The 25,294-nt window shown below is 48.5% G+C and overlaps 1 protein-coding gene across 18 annotated transcripts in view; it reads right to left on the bottom strand.

The window, feature by feature from the left end:
• LOC115203234 (transcription factor SOX-6) overlaps positions 1 to 25,294 on the bottom strand; it is a 193,700-nt gene that overhangs the window by 48,857 nt on the left and 119,549 nt on the right. For all 18 annotated transcript variants that reach the window (XM_029767735.1, XM_029767739.1, XM_029767734.1 and 15 more), the window contains one exon: positions 24,536 to 24,604. In XM_029767735.1, coding sequence (XP_029623595.1) covers positions 24,536 to 24,604 — 69 coding nt within the window. The remainder of the gene's footprint in view (positions 1 to 24,535; positions 24,605 to 25,294) is intronic.

The following is a 25,294-nucleotide window of genomic DNA, read 5'->3' as shown; positions in this document are numbered from 1 at the left end:
CGGCTCTGACGGCCCTCGTATGCTGACACAATACCTGGCCCGGCCGCGTCTGTTCCTAATCCCCCCAACACTATTTCACAACGGAACATCAAAGGACCCAGCCGCACACGCATTGCCGCACGCGCATTACCCCCCCCCCCCCCCCCCCCCCCCCGCCCAGAGGGTATGACACGTGAGAGGCAAAGGACGGGAATGGAGGTTACAGATGTATTTGAGCACCTGTAGAGGTCTGTAGGTGTGTACGGTGTGTGTACGGTGTGTGTACGGTGTGTGTACGGTGTGTGTACGGTGTGTGTACGGTGAGTGGGATGACTGATGGTGACAGATACAGACTGGTATGTGCATAGATCAACACAATGTCCTCAGGCTGTTTGCTGTAGTGTCGGTGGTGTGGTGAGATGAGATGTCGAACCATAACACTGTAGTGTCGGTGGTCTGGTGAGATGTCGAACCATAACACTGCAGTGTCAGTGGTGTGGTGAGATGGGAGGTCGAACCATAACACTGTAGTGTCAGTGGTGTGGTGTGATGGGAGGTCGAACCATAACACTGTAGTGTCGGTGGTGTGGTGAGATGAGATGTCGAACCATAACACTGCAGTGTCAGTGGTGTGGTGAGATGGGAGGTCGAACCATAACACTGTAGTGTCAGTGGTGTGGTGTGATGGGAGGTCGAACCATAACACTGTAGTGTCGGTGGTGTGGTGAGATGGGAGGTCGAACCATAACACTGTAGTGTCAGTGGTGTGATGGGAGGTCGAACCATAACACTGTAGTGTCGGTGGTCTGGTGAGATGTCGAACCATAACACTGCAGTGTCAGTGGTGTGGTGAGATGGGAGGTCGAACCATAACACTGTAGTGTCAGTGGTGTGGTGGGAGGTCGAACCATAACACTGTAGTGTTGGTGGTCTGGTGAGATGTCGAACCATAACACTGCAGTGTCAGTGGTGTGGTGAGATGAGATGTCGAACCATAACACTGTAGTGTCAGTGGTGTGGTGAGATGGGAGGTCGAACCATAACACTGTAGTGTCGGTGGTGTGATGAGATGGGAGGTCGAACCATAACACTGTAGTGTCGGTGGTGTGGTGAGATGGGAGGTCGAACCATAACACTGTAGTGTCGGTGGTCTGGTGAGATGGGAGGTCGAACCATAACACTGTAGTGTCGGTGGTGTGGTGAGATGTCAAACCATAACGCTGTAGTGTCGGTGGTGTGGTGGGATGGGAGGTCGAACCATAACGCTGTAGTGTCGGTGGTGTGGTGAGATGGGAGGTCGAACCATAACACTGTAGTGTCGGTGGTGTGGTGAGATGTCGAACCATAACACTGTAGTGTCGGTGGTGTGGTGAGATGGGAGGTCGAACCATATCACTGTAGTGTCGGTGGTGTGGTGAGATGGGAGGTCGAACCGTAACACTGTAGTGTCGGTGGTGGGATGAGATGTCGAACCATAACACTGTAGTGTCGGTGGTATGGTGAGATGGGAGGTCGAACCATAACACTGTAGTGTCGGTGGTCTGGTGAGATGTCGAACCATAACACTGTAGTGTCGGTGGTGTGGTGAGATGGGAGGTCGAACCGTAACACTGTAGTGTCGGTGGTGGGATGAGATGTCGAACCATAACACTGTAGTGTCGGTGGTATGGTGAGATGGGAGGTCGAACCATAACACTGTAGTGTCGGTGGTCTGGTGAGATGTCGAACCATAACGCTGTAGTGTCGGTGGTGTGGTGAGATGGGAGGTCGAACCATAACGCTGTAGTGTCGGTGGTGTGGTGAGATGGGAGGTCGAACCATAACACTGTAGTGTCGGTGGTGTGGTGAGATGGGAGTTCGAACCATAACACTGTAGTGTCGGTGGTCTGGTGAGATGGGAGGTCGAACCATAACACTGTAGTGTCGGTGGTCTGGTGAGATGGGAGGTCGAACCATAACACTGTAGTGTCGGTGGTCTGGTGAGATGGGAGGTCGAACCATAACGCTTCATAGGGACATACAAACACACAGGGACACCCTCACACAAACAACCTGCTGCCCTGACTGACAGGGGAAGATGAGTTCAGATATACAGCCTCTATCTCATAGTTTTGGAGGATCATTTATACAGATGATTAAAGCCCAGGCGATCCGGTAATTTACAGCAACCGGCTTTCAGCTGTTGTCTGTTTGTGATATTTCATCTTAACGTCCAGAGCCATGCCCTGCCCCCCACATATCCTACACTGCTCCTCAAACTGTCTAAACTGTTTCAGTCTAACATTATTAACCTTCACTGTCCACGCTGAAGCTGACTGTCCCATTCTGACTTTCTACGGCAAGAGGATAAATATGTGCTCTAACTGTGTGTGTAAATATGTTTGTGTGTGTAAGTGTTTTTGTGTGTGTGTGTGTGTGTGTTGTTAATGTCTCTTAGAGGCAGTTTAGTGTGTGGGGGGGCTCCAGAATGAGACTCATGCTGAGAGCTGAAGCAGAGCCCAATCTGACTGTGATCCTCTGCTTCCTGCCTGCCAGTGATAGGGAGCAGCCAGGCTGTGTTGGGCCTGCGAGGGTTAATCTAGCACCGAGCCAGCCCACCTCAGGGGAACCCGCCTGGAAAACGGGTTAATAAAGGTCAGCCCCCAAAATAAACACTTTACAGAATGTTTCTCCATTCATCCCTCTTTAAAATCAACTCGCAATAAAACGGGTCTGGGTGCAATTACTCCCGCAGCATTGGGGCATGAAATCAACCTGCTCTGAGCAACGACTTTTCCCCCACGTTCTAGCTGAGGTCTGCTTATGATCTCTGTCTGCTCCCCCTGTGTGCCCTGATCTGGTGCAGCAGGGCCCGTTCCCCACCGCTATATGTCCTCAGGACCACTCTATCGATCTGGCTAGAGGTGCAGAGGTAGACTGAAAACTAAATAAATAACACTTTCTGTCTATGTAGCTTTTCAACAAAGTGCAAGTATAGAAAGTACATTAGAAAAGGAATGGGGAAGCATGTAATTTCCTTTTTTCTTTCCTATAATCTGAAAAGTATTTCCAAAAAATGTGCTGCGGCTGGAGAAAAGACGATGACCTGGGAGACTGGTGGAAAAGACCTTAAATAAAATGTATTTTTCATTGGGATTGGTGTTCCAGGGTTCCAGGCAGACAGGATGAAAGATGGCTCATGGCCCGCATGTATAGAACATATGGAAAAACGCAATAATGAATGTCCCAACATGAGTTAGAGCCAGCGACAGGTGAAGGGGCACACTGGGGAACAGGGCCTGCCCTGTGTTGGAGTGTTCGTTCTATAAAACCAGATGAAGTATTTTTCTGAATGTACTGCACTCACGGTGCAGAGAAAGACTCTCTGAAGCAGACTCTCTCCTTCCCTCTCTCTCCCTCAGTACTGACTGTGTTAGTCTACCCTTAGGAAGGTTATTAAGGTCAGTCACATACATAATTGCAATTAACCTTACTCGCATTAAACTAGCGAAACGAATCAGGTTAAAGCCAGGGTGTTACACTGAAACAGCTGCTCCAAATGTGGAACGTAAGTGGAACTATTATTGTAATAAGCTGAATACACTGAGCTTCATAGATTCAACACATTTAATCATAATTCTATTACTCCATAGCTATGAGCGGCTTATATCACTGATAAATATTTATCTTAATTATTCCCTGTCATCATTGTTTCAAACAGTAATATCATCAGTTTAGTTGTCTAATGAAATCAGACGTTTGTTCATACAAAAGACTGAAATAAATGTGTTTAGGCATGTCGACATTAATTACTGTAGAGATCTCTCTAGGAGCAGATTGAGATTCTGTTCAGATATCTGATGCCATATAATTGGAATCTGGGAGAAAATCTATATGAAGAAAATACAATGTCAATCAGACAATAGCTAAACTCATCAAATATCCTGAATGTTGCCTACAAACAAAGCTGTGAATGAAAAGGGAAATCTCTCCAGTGACAGCACTGGGTTTTTAATGAATAGATATCACAATAAAGAGATTTACCCAGGCAAGAGGAAATGTAAATGTGTATCGGGGAAAATAAGTGCATTGGGTTTGAATGGTTGTGATTTACAGTAATGAGCACTGTGCATTAAACTTTAATTTACTCTGCTAATGTCAGAGAAAGGGAAATCAAATCTGGAGAAGCTTCAAAGTGCCAGCTAATAGTGGAAGTCTAGCCTTCAGCCTATCAATTAACGCATGGCATGGTAGTTCAGCAGACAATGCATTTATCAATTTACACATTATCACTCTCGTTTTCCATTGACTGGAAACAACCGTCAAAAAAGCATCAGAAGAATGCCAGTTATGAGGATACGTTGTTGATAAATTACAGATCAGCTCCCAGACAAAAGACTTCCATTTCAGTGTATGTGTGTGTGTGTGTGTGTGTGTGTGTGTGTGTGTGTGTGTGTGTGTGTGTGTGTGTGTGTGTCAGTTTATCCACCCTTTGTGGCAACACCCAGACCCTGAAAGAGTTACCCTGAAGTTCATCAGCCGATCGGCTGGGTGCCCAGAATATTTCTATTGCCAGGATGATCTTGAGGAGTCTGATAGAATGAAGTGGAACAGATGTGAGCAGAGCACTTGGGCAGCGTCCTCCCCACTCATTGTTACGCTGGCACTGTTCCCTCTTTGTCTTAGCACTGCTAAGCACTGGATAATACCATTTCACGCCATCTGCCCCAAAGCTTCATTAAAGATACATGAATGGGCTATCTTATGAGGAACAGGTGCTATTGTTAGTCCCAGAAGACTCTGCACTGAGGATCGGACTCTGAATACTTGAGGAAGAGCATCTGTAGTGATCAGTCAGACAGATAGTTGGCTGGGGCTGCTCCCTCTGCCAGCACACGCACCAACAGAGGTTTCCAGGGGTGAGAGAGGCCTCTCAACCGCCTTGCAACATGTATCATCAATTCAGATGACCTGATGAAGTCTGTACCAGTCCAGAGTGCAATCTGTTTCACTCTCAACGATGTGCTGGCATAATGAGAAATGGCACTAACTCAGTTTTAATTAGATTTAACACTGTGAACAAGATTTTAAATAAATAGAATAAAAAAGAACATCTCTGAAATATCTGTGAATATAATAAAAAATGACTGAAAATAAAGTGTGTAAAACCAGCTTGAGTATACAGTGAGATTCATTCTAACTGAATCAATGTCATTAGTGGAAGCGTTGACATCAGCACTACAGTGTTGTAATGGCTTACAGCCGCAGCTAATCCTGGGGTCAGCCAGTGCAGAGAGCAGAGCCAGCCAAAGGCCTGGGATTGACCATGGTCAGATTACCATTAGACACACTCAGAGTAAGAGACAGGGCAGACATGAGAGAGAGCACTGCTCTTCTCTCCTATCACACACACACACAGACACACAGACAGACAGACAGACAGACAGACAGACAGACAGACAGACAGACAGACAGACAGACAGACAGACAGACAGACAGACAGACAGACAGACAGACAGACAGACAGACACATACACACACACACACACACACAGAGAGAGAGAGACATACAGAGACATACACACACACTGACAAACATGCGCATGCAAACAAACACATACAGGTGCAAATGGAGATGTACAAGCCATTACTGTGCTCAATAGGGCCCCTGTCAGCACCTATGCTCCTCACTGTCTGTTGCGGTCTTTAAACAGGGCCCAGGAGACACCCTGCAGCACTTCCGACCCAGCCCAGCAGGCCCCCCCGCACCCCCAAACACTAGGACAGTCTGATCCTCACCAAGCGTCACTAGGATGCTGTCCTCTTCTCCTTTTTAAAGGAGGAGGGGAGTTGTTTTAACATGTCCAAATTCCCTCAATGTTGACAAGATGAGATAGAAGACAGAAAAGGAAATAACGTTTTTTTTCTCACTGTGTTTTAAAAGTTTGGAGCTGCTGAGAAGCACAGTGGGAGTCTCAGGTGAAATGTCTGAGCGGTAGCTGACTGACACCCACCTGTGATGTGCTACCCAGATGTGTTTGGAGGAATATCAGACCTGTATGTGAGGTTTCATCTTTATTCATTTGATTTAAAGACAGTCACCCAGAGTATATCAGTCTAATAACATGACTTGTGCAGTGTTACATTATAAAGCTAAATAGACAATTAGGCAAAACGTTTTCTAGAAATCACTAACAGGGAATCTAAATGTGCTTATTAAACCTACACTATTTCTGCCAGCCGTTCTGCCACAACTCCAGCGATCCCACTTTTCACATTTTACCTGAGAAGTTAGAAAATAAATTGGGCTGATATAATTTGACCCAGAGAGGACTGGCTCCAGCTGTTAGTGTAAGTGCTGATAGTTGACACGGCGTTCCCCCCTACTCTCCACTGAGTCACACACCAAACGCCTGCAAGTGGAAAGCACCTTAGGAGCTCAATTTGAAGGTAAAGTGATATACAGGAAGCTGGCAGCCCTGGCTTCATCCCCACAGAAAGCACTGTAACACTGACACCAGACGGCCATGTGAACTCAACACCCGGCCTGCTACTGTGCTGCTGCTGCTGCTGCTGCTGCTGCTGCGGAGAGAGAGAGAGAGAGAGAGAGAGAGAGAGAGAGAGAGAAAGCTGGGCGAGTGCTTTCTGGAGCCCAACCAGGAGGAAAATTACTGAATGGAACCACTCATGTGCTCTAGAGTCTGTGCATTACTTTGTTCTAGAGAGGTCAATTCATAAAACAATCCCAGAGATCCCCAAGCACACATTACTCCCACATCACAGGTCATTTATCAGTTAACCGCACTCCTCCAGTGTGAACACACTACAGCTTTACGCACTAATCCAACACAGGCTCTGACACGCACAGAGGCACGGGCACACACACATAGGCACATACACACTCACAAAGACACAATGTGACAGCACAAACGGGTGCGCACACACGCACACACACACACCCACACACACAGTCCAGTGTAGTTGTGTTATCAGAGTCCCAGACATTGTGCTCTGTTTGGTGGCTGTTTGGTGTGTGATGGTAATCAGGCCAGTGGATCGATAGCGCTGAGCCAGACTTTGATCCCTCAGCCTTGTGGCTAGCTGGTATTAAGGCCAGGTCTCCACCTCCCTCCCCAAAACCTCCCTCCCCTCCACCCGCCTCCCCTCCACCTCCCTCCCCTCCACCTGCCTCCCAGACTAGAGAACATTGTTCCCTCTGAAATGTGAGCCCAATCTACTACAGAGGTCCAGGTCAGCAACAAAAGGTCCTTGTCCTGGACATGACTGTGACCCGTCTACCCCCTCCCTCGGACCCTTAGACCTCACATTTAGCCAGCAGGTAAAAGATTAACATCGGCTGCCAAAAGACACGTCATTCTCTATTCTGCTGGAGAGGCGTCTGAGCAAGAGCCTGACTAATAATACATCTACGCTACGCCGCTGCTCTTTGACAACAGGGACTGTCTGGAGGGTAGGGGAGGGGGGTAGTGTCCACTCTCACTCCAGTCTATCTGCAGCAGAGAGCAGGGTAAGGTGCAGAGGAATCCGACACTGGGGTGAGGTCGGGCCGTCTGGGGAATAACCAATAGAAGACTTCTTGTTCCACTAATTCCTTACACAGTAAAACAAGCTCTCTTGGAATGGAGCCATTCCAATATGTCTATATTAAGTCTGCTGCTGTTAAAAAGCAGGGCAGACAGCACCCTCCAGCCCAGCCCCCTCCCTCCAGCCCAGCCCCCTCCCTCCCCCTGACTCCCCCTGGTTCCAGGCTGGCTCAAGAACTCTGCACTGACTGGAGGCTGCTGTACTCTACTGTACTGTATGCCACACTGCCACACGGGAAACCATTCATACAGTATGTCAGTACACTAAAGGTTATACCTAAACAATTATAGGACATTTAGAAGTGTGATGTTTAGGTTATGATAGAAAAAGTCATATGAGACTTTCCAATCATAATGCTGAAGATAAGAATATAATAGGATGCAACATACCAGTATGTTGGTGAATGTTACTGATGTTCAGTAAATTGGTTAAAGCATTAACATGTTAAGAGTACAAAGCAGAAGAATTAAGCTACTCCCCTGAGAATAGACGTGATCAATGAAGATTCAACAGAAATGGTGTACTTAATGCAAATTCTTCAGTCTCAAATAGTAATTCCATTTGTATTGAATATAAAATATCAAAGATAGGCAATGGGGTTGAAATGTTATGTAGGGTACAAAAGCTGCTTTCATGATACTCTCTCTCTCGCACACAGAGGCGAGCACACACAGAGACACACACGTACACACCCTCACTATCCCCTCTCCCAAATAAATGTCCTACTATTCCAGAACCACATTCTTACATTACCACCACGTCGACAATGTTACATTTCCAGAAAACACGACATCTGTGTGGATGTTTTTTGTTAGGCACACAATGAAATAAAAGGGAAAAAATCATATTCTGGCATGGTCTGGTCATGAAATTCAAAAAGGTTTGCAGTAAACTGGCCAAACCCATGGGGACTCCTTCAAACAGCATGGGTAATGACAGGAAAGATGCAAACAGACATAAACAAACCCACAAGTGAGTCTGGGCCTGGCATCATTATCCTGCGTATACATCCCGCCTCTATGGGATTGGGAATAAGCAGAATGCCTCTGACCCTCACTGCAGGGGGGCGGGTGGAGTTGTAAAAGAGGTCGGACACGGCCTAGTCAGAGAGCCCACCATAACCGTGGTGAACAGGCTGGGAGGATGTGAGGAATAGAAGGATATGAACATTTGAAGCGTAGGAGAAAATGTGAAATACTATTGGCATATGCCTGTGAAATCCTCCAATCCCTCAACATACTGTTGGGAGAGGCCAATCTCTGGGGGGCAGGAAAACACATGCTCTCCACATAGCATTTTATATTGAATTATTTCTCTTCTGATACTTTCATGTGTAAATCATCCCTTGTAAAAATATACTTCTGATGTACAGTAATTTTTCTGATATTTTCTCATATAATTCGGTTTATTTAAAACCAACATATGATTAATATTTTTATTTTAAACATCTACTGTTTCTGTGAAGATAAAAGAACACAAAACAATTCTAACAACCTCACCATTGTGGAGACTGGGTGGGAGACTGAGCGGGAGTCTGGAGTGAGTTAATAAGAGACTGCAGTGTGTCTGGTGGTGGGACAGAGAGCTGGCTGGCCTCTGGGCTGGAGGCTGGTCAGGAGGGGGCTGGAGGAGCAGGGGAGGACTTCCCCTACTTCCTGTCCTCTCCTCTGCTCCCTCCGCTCCGCTCTGAACATAGACTGAGCCTGTCTTCACAATTGCCTCCCAGCTGCTGGGGCTTGGGAAAACAACAGAAAGCACGATTGTTACGAGGGACCACTTTATTACGGCACATGAGTGTGCCGAGACTTTAAAACACGCTCAAATGTCATGTGCACACCAAGTGACGGGCAAGAATATTTCTGGAGAAAAAAATACCTAAAAAACAAAACAATTCTGTGTCTGAATAATGGTGCAGGACAGAACGGGCCATTCATTGTGTTCCATAGGGAATGCTTGGACTCTCCACCGCCCAAAAACAAAAAGGGTATTTTTTTGCTGCCGCTGCCATGGGCTGAATGCTTTGCTTTGCCACCCCGGCCCTAAGAAAACACGGACCCCCTTTCTCCCTGCCGGCTGGCCGCACACACTAGATCCTATTAATGCAGCCCTCTCCCTGTGAGTGTGCCCACTGTGGAGGCCGAGGGCTGCGCAGAGCCAACGCAAAGACAAAACAGTTTGCTCAACATTAGCAGGGAAAACACTGGCCGAGCGGAGAGGGAGAGGAAACTAAGTCAACTTCACACTGGAGGATGTGTTCTCCGTCAACTGATATTTTCCTTTGGAGCACGGGGTACAATGAGTGCCAAGTATAAGGCGACTGGCCACCTTCATCCAGGAAAGGATTATGGGGAGCAATAGAGTTGTAAACAGGTGCTTTATAATGATATTCAGAGGTCATAGAGTACGGCTTTATGTATCATAGCTACGGTTGGCCTCGTTTCACTATCAATAATGATCTGTAAAGTGCTCCTGTTAGGGTTCTGAAGTTTATTTAGCAGCACTGTCTTATCACAGAGTTCACTAGGTTCCCTAATGCCTGGTGAGATGCACTACAGCTCCAGTGATCTGCTGTCTTGTGTTGATTACTGTTATCACTAGCATTGAGCTACTATGAGAGGCTGCTGGGTCCTGGCATAAATGACTAAATCCCAGCGCTTGTTTGGAATCCCCTCAGGTGACTAATTTAAGGCAGACACTCAGGTGTGACTTTACACATTACAACTGTTCATGTGACAGCCCTTGTCAAGATTCAGGCAGTTCATTAACGCAGCCTAAACGGGCGAGGTGTGGGAACACAAAGACGCTGCCCTGCTGATAACTACAAGACCGCTAGGAAATGTTGTGTCATTAACATTAATAATGGAGGCGTGTTTATGTACATGCTTACATCACCAACAAAGACATGTGCGTTCCTAGCATATGTTCCCCACACAAATGTGCCTTTGTGTGCCAGGCAGGCAGCCTCTATGAACCCATCACATCGTGTAAGTACTGGGGATGTGTATCTTTCAACGTTTACACTCTCTCCAGTTTGCCATTCATAAGCTAGGGCTCAGTGTCAGAGGAAATGGTGCCTAATGCAATAATAAGGCCATTCATATCCCCACTCTCTGTGTGTACCTTAACCCTGACCTAACGAAGAAAAGAAGCCGGAAGAGTCTTTCAGCGGCAAGGCAGATGTACGTCGACAAAACCTACAGACCGAATCGTCCCAGATAGCCTGCACTGTTTATATTCATAATGTCTGAATTTGTTTTAACAGGCCAGCGACATTACTGGTCTAGCCGTTCGTCCACTTAGCTTAATTTCCAAACCATCACAGCCATTGCTGAGGTTGTATCTATTAAGCCCTTTTTGTGCATCATTAAGTTTTAACAGGGGCGCGATAGCTTTATTGTTCAAATTGCACACGACTTTATTTAACGTCAGCGTTTCTTCTGCTTCCTGACAACAAGTCACATTTCATAACTAATTAAATTGATCCCTCCCCCCGCCCAACACAGGCCGCTAAATGGAATTATTTGCATTCAAGTGTCAATATATTAAATCACAGGGGCTAATGAGTTGGGTCAACGCTTTCTTTTATCTTTAGTCTTGCATGTGCACATCTTCATCAGCTAACAGTCTCCTTTAACTGGTGGGCGAGCATGTTATGTAGGGCTGCATCTACAGAGCTATCTCCCTCCCTGGGCTCAAGCCAAGCTGATATGATAAGACCGTTAGGGCCCCAGAATAATCCTAGCTAACACCGTATGGAAACACGCTATCACTCCCTGCTCTATTATTCTCTTGCTATAATGCTAGCAGTTGGTCTGGCTGGGCTAATTGGGGAACTTACACATTCCCTTTAACAATGTCTATTTTGGTGCGTTTTGCCAATGCATTAACAAGAATCTCTTAGAAGATCATTTGTGCCTTGGAAAACAACAGAAACATCTGAGGCATAAATTAGGAGCCATTATCGTTGTTCAATTAGCAGCCACCCTTGTGTTTATCTAAAGTTCATTTTAAATTATTCCCCATTATATGGTAGCAGTGTGCTTTGTTCTCACTAAAATGTTAACCAAATAAAATGTTGGGTGCAATTACCGTTCATTGGATTACAAGGGCAAAGCATATTGTGTGTAGACTACAGAACAGTACAGGCTCCCGAGTGGCGCAGTGGTTTAAGGCACTGCCTCTCAGTGCAAGAGGTGTCATTACAGATCCTGGTTCGATCCTGAGCTGTATCACGGCTGTGATCGGGTGTCCCATAGGGCGACGCGCAATTGGCCCAGTATTTGGCTGGGGTAGGTCGTCATTGTAAATAAGAATTTGTTCTTAACTGACTTGCCTAGTTAAATAAAACATAAAATAAAAATACAGTGAGGCAGTAAATTGGGGGAATTACTGTATTGGCTTGTGTTGCATGATCTTTAGCTGGGTGTGACGTGCAAGGTACCCTATTACAATGACTGTAAATAAAGAAAACCGAACAGGAGCCAGAGTGACCTTTAAAGACTATGGCACCGGGCAGAAATGGACCACTTGGGCTGGGGGTGGATATCTACAAACTGTAGTCAATGACTCCCACTCTTGCATTTGCCCTGATAATCTCCTGTATGTTGCACTATAGGTTAGAATGCTACGAGTCATGTTCTCATGTTCTTCATGTTCCACACAGCACACTGCTGCAGTAGGACTGGAGCGGTTCACCTGCACACTGACTAGCATAGCAGCAATAGCACCTTACAGACAGACAGACAGACAGACAGACAGACAGACAGACAGACAGACAGACAGACAGACAGACAGACAGACAGACAGACACAACTTCTGCAGAAGTCGATGCCCCTCCTTGTTCGGGTGCTGCTCGGCGGTCGACATCACCGGTCTTCTAGCCATCATTGATCCATTTTTCATTTTCCATTGGTTTTGTCTTGTCTCCTTCACACCTGGTTCCAATCCCATTAATTACATGCTGTGTACTTAACCCTCTGTTTCCCCTCATGTCCTTGTCGGAGATTGTTTGTGGTTATGTGTTCGTGATTTTGTATAGGTGTGCGACGGGTATGTTTATCCATGTTTATTTTTATGTACGTTGGTTTTTTGGAGTTTGTTTTATAATAATTAAACTACTCCAGTTACACCAAGTTGGTTTCTCCTGCACCTGACTTCCCTGCCACTTACACACACGACAATGACACAGACAGACAGACAGACAGACAGACAGACAGACAGACAGACAGACAGACAGACAGACAGACAGACAGACAGACAGACAGACAGACAGACAGACAGACACAGACAGACAGACAGACAGACAGACAGACAGACAGACAGACAGAGACAGACAGAGACAGACAGAGACAGACAGACAGACAGACAGACAGACAGACAGACAGACAGACAGACAGACAGACAGACAGACAGACAGACAGACAGACAGACAGACAGACAGACAGACAGACAGACAGACAGACAGACAGACAGACAGACAGACAGACAGACAGACAGAGGCCTCTCTCTGTGCCCATATAGAGGGGAGAGGGATTGTTGCCTTCATTCAAAAACCAATGTGTGTGTGACACAAAGGGCTCTGTGTTTAATTAGGAGGTCCCTATTGCCTGGGCAGACAGGACCCGCTTTCAGAGAGTTTCCCCTGTGAATTCTATCAGCGCTTTGCAACACTGGGACATGGAGCTGCATCCTGAAAATCTCTAAAAAAGGCTGCTATTCTTTCTAATGTGTTTTTGTTGGATTTCAAAAACTGACTCAGAGAGACAGCGAAAGACTGGTAGGTTAACAAAAGCAATAGATGTATTCAGGAATTTGTGGAGTAGTCTGTTCATCAATGATAATGGTGAAGAAGAAAAAAATGATTAAATTACAGCTCAATGAGTATTTGCATGTAATGGAATGAATTCTACCTTGAGACAGACACACGTGTGTAACTTCAACTGTATGCCAATTTGACCCTTTAAACGCATATACTGTCAAAAATGATTTGATTGTGTAAAGGAACCTTTTGTGCCAACCAGGGAATTTTTTTAAAGTTCCCTAGTCATACCCCCAAAATATATATCAAGTGAGAAAGGAAGCTGCTACTGATTAACCCTTTATTGGGGCCCTGGCCTGGCTAGCCCCTGGGCCCTGGACCCCTGGGCCTGTCATGCTTCTTCAAGCTCTACTGCTGTTAAATGACCACAGCAGAGGGAGGGAGGGAGGCCGGCTCTACGGCCCTGGGGATACTGTGCTGCACATATGAGAGGAATCAGGCCCTCACTAGCTCTTGAGCAAGGCCATATGTCTGTATGTCTGTCTGTCTGTCAGCCAGCCAGGCCCCTGAAAGTAGAGCTCCTCCTCAGCCTCTCTCTACACCTTCTCTATGTTAACACTCAACTATAACACACTGATAAACACACAAACCCATAGGATACACACACAAATACAAGTACGGACATATAAACATATAAAGGCACCCACACACATGTACACAAGTTCTACAGTATGTGTGAGTTGTTGTGTTGTGGTGTTGCTGTGCTTTATAGGAGTGTGTCTGCCTGGCAGGCTAGGATGTGGAGGTGGTTAGCTAGCCCTTGTGTAATTAAATAGTATCTTTAATCTGGGAACTGTCTGCAGCTATTATCATTTAACCCTTGGATGTCCCCTGCTGTTCCTCCACACCATTTAAAACCACATGTGAGGAAACCTTTTCCACTTTGAAGTGAGGGCTGACAACAAGGCACTGGTCTTTTCTCTTTTAACTAAGGCAATGGAACTTCTTTAAAGCCAAACAAGTACCAGCACACTCTGTGCTCTTGGTAGATGCTATGGGTGGCAAAAATATTATGTTTGTATTAAATTATAGTTACTTTGTATATTTTTGTAGTAACATAAATAAATGTAATATTTCAATAACATTAAGTCCAAAATAGCTCCAAAGAGAACACAGATCTAAGAACAATAATTCTCTATATAAAGTGAATCTACAATAGGCATCATTCCCAGCCAGGGGGATAAATAGAGATGAATAAAGAGTAGAGTGACTCAAAATGAGTGGATCAGTGGACGGTATAAGTCCTGAGAGGGGTGTGGATGTAGCCACCCTGTGCCGGCTGGAGGGCTTGGTGGATGGAGAGGGGGTTGGGAGATTGGGGGAGAGGGGGTTGGGAGATTGGGGGAGAGGGGGTTGGGAGATTGGGGCAGAGGGGGTTGGGAAATTGGGGGAGAGGGGGTTGGGAGATTGGGGGAGAGGGGGTTGGGAGATTGGGGGAGAGGGGGTTGGGAGATTGGGGGAGAGGGGGTTGGGGGATTGGGGGAGAGGGGGTTGGGAGATTGGGGGAGAGGGGGTTGGAGGATTGGGGGAGAGGGGGTTGGGTGATTGGGGGAGAGGGGGTTGGGAGATTGGGGGAGAGGGGGTTGGGAGATTGGCGGAGAGGGGGTTGGGGGATTGGGGGAGAGGGAGTTGGGAGATTGGGGGAGAGGGGGTTGTGGGATTGGGGGAGAGGGGGATGGGAGATTGGGGGAGAGGGGGTTGGAGGATTGGGGGAGAGGGGGTTGGGAGATTGGGGGAGAGGGGGTTGGGGGATTGGGGGAGAGGGGGTTGGGTGATTGGGGGAGACGGGGTTGGAGGATTAGGGGAGAGGGGGTTGGGAGATTGGGGGAGAGGGGGGTTGGGAGGTGGAGGAGTAGAGGTTGACAGCGGAAGACAGTCACGTGGAGGTCCTTCACAGGAGCAGGAGGAGGAAAAGCAGCTCTGAGCTAGATAAGTAGAACCAGACCTGGCCAATGACGAGAGTGTTTAAGGCTGCTGGATTAAAAGAGTGAACCAACAATGGTCTCCATAGAAAACCCATATCAGTGGGATCTTTATCACTGCTAAACATACGGTGCAACAATGCCAGCTCAGAGTTATAATTATAAACATAGGTAATAAAGTATGGATTGTTACTGTGTTATTGTGAATGTGAGGACAGACAGACACATTGTAATTGACCTAACAGGATTTTTCTGATTAAAAGCATCCCCCCATTTCATCTGGGAAGCTCCGTTCTTCAACCTGCACCGTGTGAAGATAAAGTTCAGCCTTTCAGGGAATATTTATTATCTTGCGTGTGTGTGTGTGTGTGTCACTTCGTCTCACACCGTACCAGCACCATCTTTCAGGAATGCATGGACCGTTTCCATCCCCATGCACAGGAGATACACAGCAGTTCAGTAGCCTCGTGAGAGAGCAGGAATTTCCACCTGGCCTGGATCTGTGTGAGAGCTCTGAGGGCAGAGGGGCTGGAGGATTGGGGGGCTGTTGGGGATGGGGCCTGGGGGATGGAGGGCTGGGGCATGGGCAAGGACAGTTAACTGTTACTGTAGCCAGAGAGCTGCACTCCATCACAGCACGGCAAGACAGCCCCCCCCCCCAAACCTCTCTGACCCCCACCTGTCATCACAACCTCCCAGTCAGTTGGCCCCTGTGGGCAGGGAGCAGACCTTCAAACAATCACTACCCCCAATATACTGACCTAGAGGTCCTCTGAGTCTGGAGTTGCCACTGGGTTGGATCAAATACAGCCATTAGAGAAACAAATAAAAATTCCTCCAATCCATGGCGATTTTCTCTATGTAAAAATATCCTCTTCACAGAAACATGTGTTCGGCCAACAACATCAGTCACCACCATTTTATTAAGTCATTTCATAGACTACTACCCATGCTGCTAACATATGGCTGTGCTGCCATTCACTCCTATATAATTACAGAAAGCCATATGAAAGACAGCCTGGGCTCTGACGTTAAAATAAAACCGGATTTGTTGCTATTGGAGAAGAATAAAAAGTGGGTGTGATTGTCAAGGAGACAGCCCCTAACAGTCCAATCGAGTGACGGTCGATGTGGCTGATTGATGCAGAGGCTAAACAAACAGGCAGAACAGAGCTCTGCTTAGCGTCTATTTCTGCCTTTCTGTCTCCTTAACTCACTGGCTTTCCATGGCCGCATTCACACAGCTTTGATGACTCTGTTATGTAAGAAACACATGCTCTGTTATGGATCAGAATTAATTCAACATTTTCCTTTTAATTGTCACAAGCCTCTAGTTGATTCCCTAATGGTGTTTATCAAGTTTAATACTTGATTCACATAACAGTAATCCTCTCCCCGGGCGGAATTTAACAATAACAAGGGACGGCCAGAGGAACAAAAAACGAGTTTAAAAAAAACACAGAGCCTTGAGCTTTAAACTTTTGATAAGCCCCTAACACCGTAATCAAAACATCTGCTATCTTAAAACAAGTGACATTGTAATCCCGAAGGACAAAGACTCAATCTCTCTCCCTCCTCTAAGTAGAACTAGATGAAAAGAGAGAGAAGGCCATTCAAAAGGAGACTCGATTAAATTGGACCGTGCCTTGTTCCAGACCGCTCTGCCTGTTTCTGCACACCCCTCCCTCCCTCCCTCCCTCCCTCCCTCCCTCCCTCCCTCAAAGAAAACCCCTGAAAGTGCATGGCATGCCAGGGACGGTGTCCAGTTACGGTCCTGGTGGTTTTATTTGGACTCCTCCGGTCCGGTTTACAGCCCCCACTGATGTGATCAGTTACATCATCAATACAGCACCAGCATCTGAAGCGCTTTCCCCCTGGAGCCAAACTACAAGCACTTTGATGGTGAGGAGGAGGATCTCTAGTAAAGTCCACTGTTCTCCATACTAACAGCAGGGTAACCCAATCCCCCAGTGCTGTTTTACCACTGCTAAAAGTCTGCAACATGCATGCTGGAAGCTTGTTTAGAGTACTAATCCACTCAAAGCTGTTGTATATTAAGAGGACGGGGCATTTTTAAGAGCAGAAAACAGAGTGCCGCCGAGGTGCCTCGCTACCTCGCCCCGGCCTGCCTCATCACTCCCCACATCCCTTTGGTTGGCCATCTTTACGAGCAGCCAGACCAGCCCCACAGAGGACAGAGTAAAACTGGGTCACGAGGGGAGAAAATGTAATGAAGTAAGTATTAAAGGACTTGTGGTAGGATAAACAAAATGTCTAACATGATCAAACTGATTTGAAGTTGTTGTGAGAGTAATCTATGCTTGATAAGGGCCTGGTGAGGGTTGTAAACAAGCAGATAGACTGAGGGGAGTGCAGCAGATGGTGTAAATATGTGTCTCTTTTGTTTAATTGTAGATATAGTGGTGTTTCATCAGGACAGATCACAGGGACAGAGTCTGGGGAAGGCTGCCTTGGCTGGAGACACAGATCTTTACATCTAGGGGCCTCTCTATCTGTTTGAAATAGATCCATACACTTTCAGTACCTCCCCAAGTGTGGTGGAATAGATATAACACCCTCGTCCCTGAACTGCTCATCAAGGGGAATTTCCAGGTAGTACATTAGTCTTTAACCACAGCATGAAAGAGTGGAGTGTGGACCTGTCAAAGTATGATGTGTTGTGGTGATGTGTGAGTGAGCCCAGGAGTAAAGAGTCCTTATTAAGGGGGCTTGGTCCCAGGGCATAGGGTGCTCTATTCTAGAGTGTATGCTAGTGAGGGTACTGTGCTAGAGAGCAGAGTGAGTTGCTTTTTAGTGGAGTGATGGGGAGTCATTTCTCACAAACACTGTGGACAGTGACAGCAGCACCAGAGAGGCCAGCTCTCTGGCCTCTCCAGCAGAAGCAGACATTGACAGTGGGGCCTTTCTCTTGGGAAGTGCACTTGAAAGGGGGATTTTTATGGCCCAGCACTAAATCCTGCTTTTGTGCTTAAAGCCGTGTAAATCCAAGGGGTTTGCTTTGCTGCTATGCCTCCACACATCACAGGGACTGTGGACTGGGGAGAGTCCTGGAGGAGTGGAGAGGGAAGGGGGTGAAGAGGGGATCTATAGCCCACTCCACCATTCAACTGGGACCCTTACAAAGTGCGCCTACTACAGGAGGAACAGATTTTCAGCAAGGGAAAACATGTTTACTTCAAAGTATGGAACTGATAATGAAGCCATTTGTGATAGTGAATTGAAGCTCGCATCTGCTACAAGACCATGGTGCTTGCCTACGGAGCTGTGAGGGGAACGGCACCTCCGTACCTTCAGGCTCTGATCAGTCCCTACACCCAAAGAAGGGCACTGCGTTCATCCACCTCTGGCCTGCTCGCCTACCTACCACTGCGGAAGCACAGTTCCCGCTTAGCCCAGTCAAAACTGTTCGCTGCTCTGGCACCCCAATGGTGGAACAAGCTCCCTCACGACGCCAGGACAGCGGAGTCAATCACCACCTTCTGGAGACACCTGAAACCCCACCTCTTTAAGGAATACCTAGGATAGGATTAAGTAATCCTTCTAGTGAGTAGTGAGTGTGTGTTGGTAGTGAGTGTGTGCTGGTAGTGAGCGTCTGTTGGTAGTGAGTGTGTGCTGGTAGTGAGTGTGTGTTGGTAGTGAGTGTGTGTTGGTAGTGGGTGTGTGTTGGTAGTGAGTGTCTGTTGGTAGTGGGTGTGTGCTGGTAGTGAGTGTCTGTTGGTAGTGGGTGTGTGTTGGTAGTGAGTGTGTGTTGGTAGTGGGTGTGTGTTGGTATGAGTGTGTGTTGGTAGTGAGTGTGTGTTGGTAGTGAGTGTGTGTTGGTAGTGAGTGTGTGTTGGTAGTGAGTGTGTGTTGGTAGTGAGTGTCTGTTGGTAGTGAGTGTGTGTTGGTATGAGTGTGTGTTGGTAGTGGGTGTGTGTTGGTAGTGAGTGTGTGTTGGTAGTGAGGTGTGTTGGTAGTGAGTGTGTGTTGGTAGTGAGTGTGTGGTAGTGAGTGTGTAAGTGTGTGCTGGTAGTGAGTGTGTGTGGTAGTGAGTGTGTGTTGGTAGTGAGTGTGTGTTGGTAGTGAGTGTGTGTTGGTAGTGAGTGTGTGTTGGTAGTGAGTGTGTGTTGGTAGTGAGTGTGTGTTGTAGTGAGTGTGTGTTGGTAGTGAGTGTGTGTTGTAGTGAGTGTGTGCTGGTAGTGAGTGTGTGTTGGTAGTGAGTGTGTGTTGGTAGTGAGTGTGTGTTGGTAGTGAGTGTGTGTTGTAGTGAGTGTGTGTTGGTAGTGAGTGTGTGTTGGTAGTGAGTGTGTGTTGGTAGTGAGTGTGTGTTGGTAGTGAGTGTGTGCTGGTAGTGAGTGTGTGTTGTAATGAGTGTGTGTTGTAGTGAGTGTGTGTTGTAGTGAGTGTGTGTTGTAGTGAGTGTGTGTTGTAGTGAGTGTGTGTTGTAGTGAGTGTGTGTTGGTAGTGAGTGTGTGTTGTAGTGAGTGTGTGTTGGTAGTGAGTGTGTGTTGGTAATGACTGTGTGTTGTAGTGAGTGTGTGTTGTAGTGAGTGTGTGTTGTAGTGAGTGTGTGTTGGTAGTGAGTGTGTGTTGTAGTGAGTGTGTGTTGTAGTGAGTGTGTGTTGTAGTGAGTGTGTGTTGGTAGTGAGTTTGTGTTGGTAATGACTGTGTGTTGTAGTGAGTGTGTGTTGGTAGTGAGTGTGTGTTGTAGTGAGTGTGTGTTGGTAGTGAGTGTGTGTTGGTAGTGAGTGTGTGTTGGTAATGACTGTGTGTTGTAGTGAGTGTGTGTTGTAGTGAGTGTGTGTTGTAGTGAGTGTGTGTTGGTAGTGAGTGTGTGTTGGTAATGACTGTGTGTTGTAGTGAGTGTGTGTTGGTAGTGAGTGTGTGTTGGTAGTGAGTGTGTGTTGTAGTGAGTGTGTAGTAGTAACAGGATAAGTAATAGGTGGGTCATAGGAGAAGACTGCTCCTGGCACCAGACCCATCCTACAGTAAAGCCTTGGATTTCCTCAGACGGCTGGGCTGGGGCAACGGCCTTGACTACAACCAGCCACTGACCGACCACCCTACCCAGAGTAGCCAGCCTGTCTGTATCCAACACTCAGCATGGGTGGTCCATAACCTGACCACACTGTACTGTACCACCTCACCAACATACATGCCCAACACTCCCCACATATACAACCCACATACTGGCACTCTCTCTCCTCTCCTCTCCTCCTGCTACCTCTCATGCTGTTTTCTTTCTTTCTTTCAGCAAATATGCCATGTTTATTTATGGTGCCCTCGTTCCATTTTTCTTGGTCTGTGTCTCGTGTGAATACTCTCGCCCCCTCCTCCCCCGTTTACATGTTTTTCTCCATTTTCCATAATTACTTAGGGGAGAAAAGAACACAATCCACTTTGGAGAGAAAATGCATGACAATGACCACCACCATACACACTGACATTACTCCAATAAAACCTTCATTTTCAATCTGAGCATAAAACGAGCTATTCTATGTGCACCTTTATAAATATTTTACTCTTGTTCAAGTAAATTAACAAACTAAAACTGAATACTATATTAAACAAATGTCTTCTTCCGTCAAAAACAGTATCTCCTTTAGCCACCACATTGATGTGAACAACGTTTTCCCCTCACTAACAATATGCTGTGAACAGTAGCCCCGGTGCTGTCTAAAGGCCTGCCACGTCGCTCAACAGTAGCCCCGGTGCTGTCTAAAGGCCTGCCACGTCGCTCAACAGTAGCCCCGGTGCTGTCTAAAGGCCTGCCACGTCGCTCAACAGTAGCCCCGGTGCTGTCTAAAGGCCTGCCACGTCGCTCAACAGTAGCCCCGGTGCTGTCTAAAGGCCTGCCACGTCGCTCAACAGTAGCCCCGGTGCTGTCTAAAGGCCTGCCACGTCGCTCAACAGTAGCCCCCGGTGCTGTCTAAAGGCCTGCCACGTCACTCAACTGTAGCCCCGGTGCTGTCTAAAGGCCTGCCACGTCGCTCAACTGTAGCCCCGGTGCTGTCTAAAGGCCTGCCACGTCGCTCAACTGTAGCCCCGGTGCTGTCTAAAGGCCTGCCACGTCGCTCAACAGTAGCCCCGGTGCTGTCTAAAGGCCTGCCACGTCGCTCAACAGTAGCCCCGGTGCTGTCTAAAGGCCTGCCACGTCGCTCAACTGTAGCCCCGGTGCTGTCTAAAGGCCTGCCACGTCGCTCAACAGTAGCCCCGGTGCTGTCTAAAGGCCTGCCACGTCGCTCAACAGTAGCCCCGGTGCTGTCTAAAGGCCTGCCACGTCGCTCAACAGTAGCCCCGGTGCTGTCTAAAGGCCTGCCACGTCGCTCAACTGTAGCCCCGGTGCTGTCTAAAGGCCTGCCACGTCGCTCAACTGTAGCCCCGGTGCTGTCTAAAGGCCTGCCACGTCGCTCAACAGTAGCCCCGGTGCTGTCTAAAGGCCTGCCACGTCGCTCAACAGTAGCCCCGGTGCTGTCTAAAGGCCTGCCATGTCACTCAACAGTAGCCCCGGTGCTGTCTAAAGGCCTGCCATGTCACTCAACTGTAGCCCCGGTGCTGTCTAAAGGCCTGCCACGTCGCTCAACTGTAGCCCTGGTGCTGTCTAAAGGCCTGCCACGTCGCTCAACAGTAGCCCCGGTGCTGTCTAAAGGCCTGCCACGTCGCTCAACTGTAGCCCCGGTGCTGTCTAAAGGCCTGCCACGTCGCTCAACAGTAGCCCCGGTGCTGTCTAAAGGCCTGCCACGTCGCTCAACTGTAGCCCCGGTGCTGTCTAAAGGCCTGCCACGTCGCTCAACAGTAGCCCCGGTGCTGTCTAAAGGCCTGCCACGTCGCTCAACTGTAGCCCCGGTGCTGTCTAAAGGCCTGCTACGTCGCTCAACTGTAGCCCCGGTGCTGTCTAAAGGCCTGCCACGTCGCTCAACAGTAGCCCCGGTGCTGTCTAAAGGCCTGCCACGTCGCTCAACAGTAGCCCCGGTGCTGTCTAAAGGCCTGCCACGTCGCTCAACTGTAGCCCCGGTGCTGTCTAAAGGCCTGCCACGTCGCTCAACAGTAGCCCCGGTGCTGTCTAAAGGCCTGCCACGTCGCTCAAAACAGTAGCCCCGGTGCTGTCTAAAGGCCTGCCACGTCGCTCAACAGTAGCCCCGGTGCTGTCTAAAGGCCTGCCACGTCGCTCAACAGTAGCCCCTGGTGCTGTCTAAAGGCCTGCCACGTCGCTCAACTGTAGCCCCGGTGCTGTCTAAAGGCCTGCCACGTCGCTCAACTGTAGCCCCCGGTGGCTGTCTAAAGGCCCTGCCACGTCGCTCACAGTAGCCCCGGTTGCTGTCTAAAAGGCCTGCCACGTCGCTCAACTGTAGCCCCGGTGCTGTCTAAAGGCCTGCCACGTCGCTCAACTGTAGCCCCCGGTGCTGTCTAAAGGCCTGCCACGTCACTCAACTGTAGCCCCGGTGCTGTCTAAAGGCCTGCCACGTCGCTCAACAGTAGCCCCGGTGCTGTCTAAAGGCCTGCCACGTCGCTCAACAGTAGCCCCGGTGCTGTCTAAAGGCCTGCCACGTCGCTCAACAGTAGCCCCGGTGCTGTCTAAAGGCCTGCCACGTCGCTCAACAGTAGCCCCGGTGCTGTCTAAAGGCCTGCCACGTCGCTCAACTGTAGCCCCGGTGCTGTCCTAAAGGCCTGCCACGTCGCTCAACTGTAGCCCCGGTGCTGTCTAAAGGCCTGCCACGTCGCTCAACTGTAGCCCCGGTGCTGTCTAAAGGCCTGCCACGTCGCTCAACTGTAGCCCCGGTGCTGTCTAAAGGCCTGCCACGTCGCTCAACAGTAGCCCCGGTGCTGTCTAAAGGCCTGCCACGTCGCTCAACAGTAGCCCCGGTGCTGTCTAAAGGCCTGCCACGTCGCTCAACTGTAGCCCCGGTGCTGTCTAAAGGCCTGCCACGTCGCTCAACTGTAGCCCCGGTGCTGTCTAAAGGCCTGCCACGTCACTCAACAGTAGCCCCGGTGCTGTCTAAAGGCCTGCCACGTCGCTCAACAGTAGCCCGGTGCTGTCTAAAGGCCTGCCACGTCGCTCAACAGTAGCCCGGTGCTGTCTAAGGCCTGCCACGTCGCTCAACTGTAGCCCCGGTGCTGTCTAAAGGCCTGCCACGTCGCTCAACTGTAAGCCCCGGGCTGTCTAAAGGCCTGCCACGTCGCTCAACAGTAGCCCCGGTGCTGTCTAAAGGCCTGCCACGTCGCTCAACAGTAGCCCGGTGCTGTCTAAAGGCCTGCCACGTCGCTCAACAGTAGCCCCGTGCTGTCTAAAGGACTGCCACGTCGCTCAACTGTTAGCCCGGTGCTGTCTAAAGGCCTGCCACGTCGCTCAACTGTAGCCCCGGTGCTGTCTAAAGGCCTGCCACGTCGCTCAACTGTAGCCCCGGTGCTGTCTAAAGGCCTGCCACGTCGCTCAAACAGTAGCCACTGTGCTGTCTAAAGGCCTGCCACGTCGCTCAACAGTAGCCCCGGTGCTGTCTAAAGGCCTGCCACGTCGCTCAACTGTAGCCCCGGTGCTGTCTAAAGGCCCTGCCCACGTCGCTCAACTGTAGCCCCGGTGCTGTCTAAAGGCCTGCCACGTCACTCAACTGTAGCCCCGGTGCTGTCTAAAGGCCTGCCACGTCGCTCAACAGTAGCCCCGGTGCTGTCTAAAGGCCTGCCACGTCGCTCAACTGTAGCCCCGGTGCTGTCTAAAGGCCTACCACGTCGCTCAACAGTAGCCCCGGTGCTGTCTAAAGGCCTGCCACGTCGCTCAACTGGGATGGTATCATTTCAAAGGCAGCATTTACCAGCCTCTTTCATGTCCCCACCTCCACCCTCCAGGCACTTCTCTCTCTACCAGCAGCAGCATGCTTCATTAGGTGTCGTTACTTTCTCTTCTCTCCATCTTTGCTAATTAGGATGTGATAATTATTCCCCTCCATCTTTACCCCTCCCAATTACCGATGGCCAATTATCATGTAATGTGAATGACGACTGTAAGACAGAGTGACAGAAGAATGAAGCGACAGAGAAAGAAGGAAGGAGACAGAGAGAAAGATAAAGGAAGACAGTAAAGTACCAGTGCTAAGCTGTACCAGTGTAATGTCTGTCAGACAGAAACCCATAGAAACCCATGAGATTTGACATGTGGCCTGTGGTGGGGTGTGGCTGGGGAAGGAAAGGCCAGTGAGAGAGTGGAAGGGTGAGGGGAACACATGAACCAGCCACTGACCTGAATCTGCTGCTGCAGGATATTGATTTTGTGCTGCTGCTGCAGAAGCTGCTGCTGTTGTCTGGCAATCTGTAGATAAACACCAGAGAAGAAGAGTCACTACAGTCAGAAACATGTTCCTCTCATCTCAGAGTACAGTAAATGCTTATACCACTCAGCCAGGCTGGGGACTGACTATCAACTGACACTCAGGAAAACATGACACTGTAACTGCAGGACAGTATTTGCAAACAAGAAGTCATGGTGATCTGAGCCCCATTACAACATATCACCACCTGCCTAAAGACATGACAAGTCAACAGTGGCCTTCAGCATTAGGCATAGTATAGCAGAGCTGTAGATGATGTGGCCTTGCTGGCCTAGCTTGTTTTCTGGCTATGTGATTGGCTAGGAGGGCTGTGATGGACAGTCTGAGATGGGGAAGCAGAGACGGAGATTGATGTGTTTACAATGGTGGTAACTGGTGTAGGCTGAGCTGGACCGGGGCCGGGCTGGGTAGGAGTGTTCTGTCAGACTCCTATCCCTCTCCTCTGAGTGGCACGGCATCTGCCGGCGAGCAGCCCCCCCATCTATCCCAGCAGCCTCTCTGTCTAACTACATGCTCGCTTCATTGAGCATGACAACCTAGTTTTAAGTGTCATTTAATTTTCATTTTCAAATATAATTACAAAGTGTTCACTGTAAGATATCACTCGTCTGCAAATGTGTCAGGATGAATTTGTGCTGGCTTCTTCACGAGTGTCAACAGTTAATTACTGT

Source organism: Salmo trutta, chromosome 12 (genome assembly GCF_901001165.1).
Source record: "Salmo trutta chromosome 12, fSalTru1.1, whole genome shotgun sequence".
NCBI classification, from domain to species: domain Eukaryota; kingdom Metazoa; phylum Chordata; class Actinopteri; order Salmoniformes; family Salmonidae; genus Salmo; species Salmo trutta.
The sequence above is the reverse complement of the archived record's forward strand: the minus strand, read 5'-3'. Positions and strand labels throughout refer to the sequence as shown.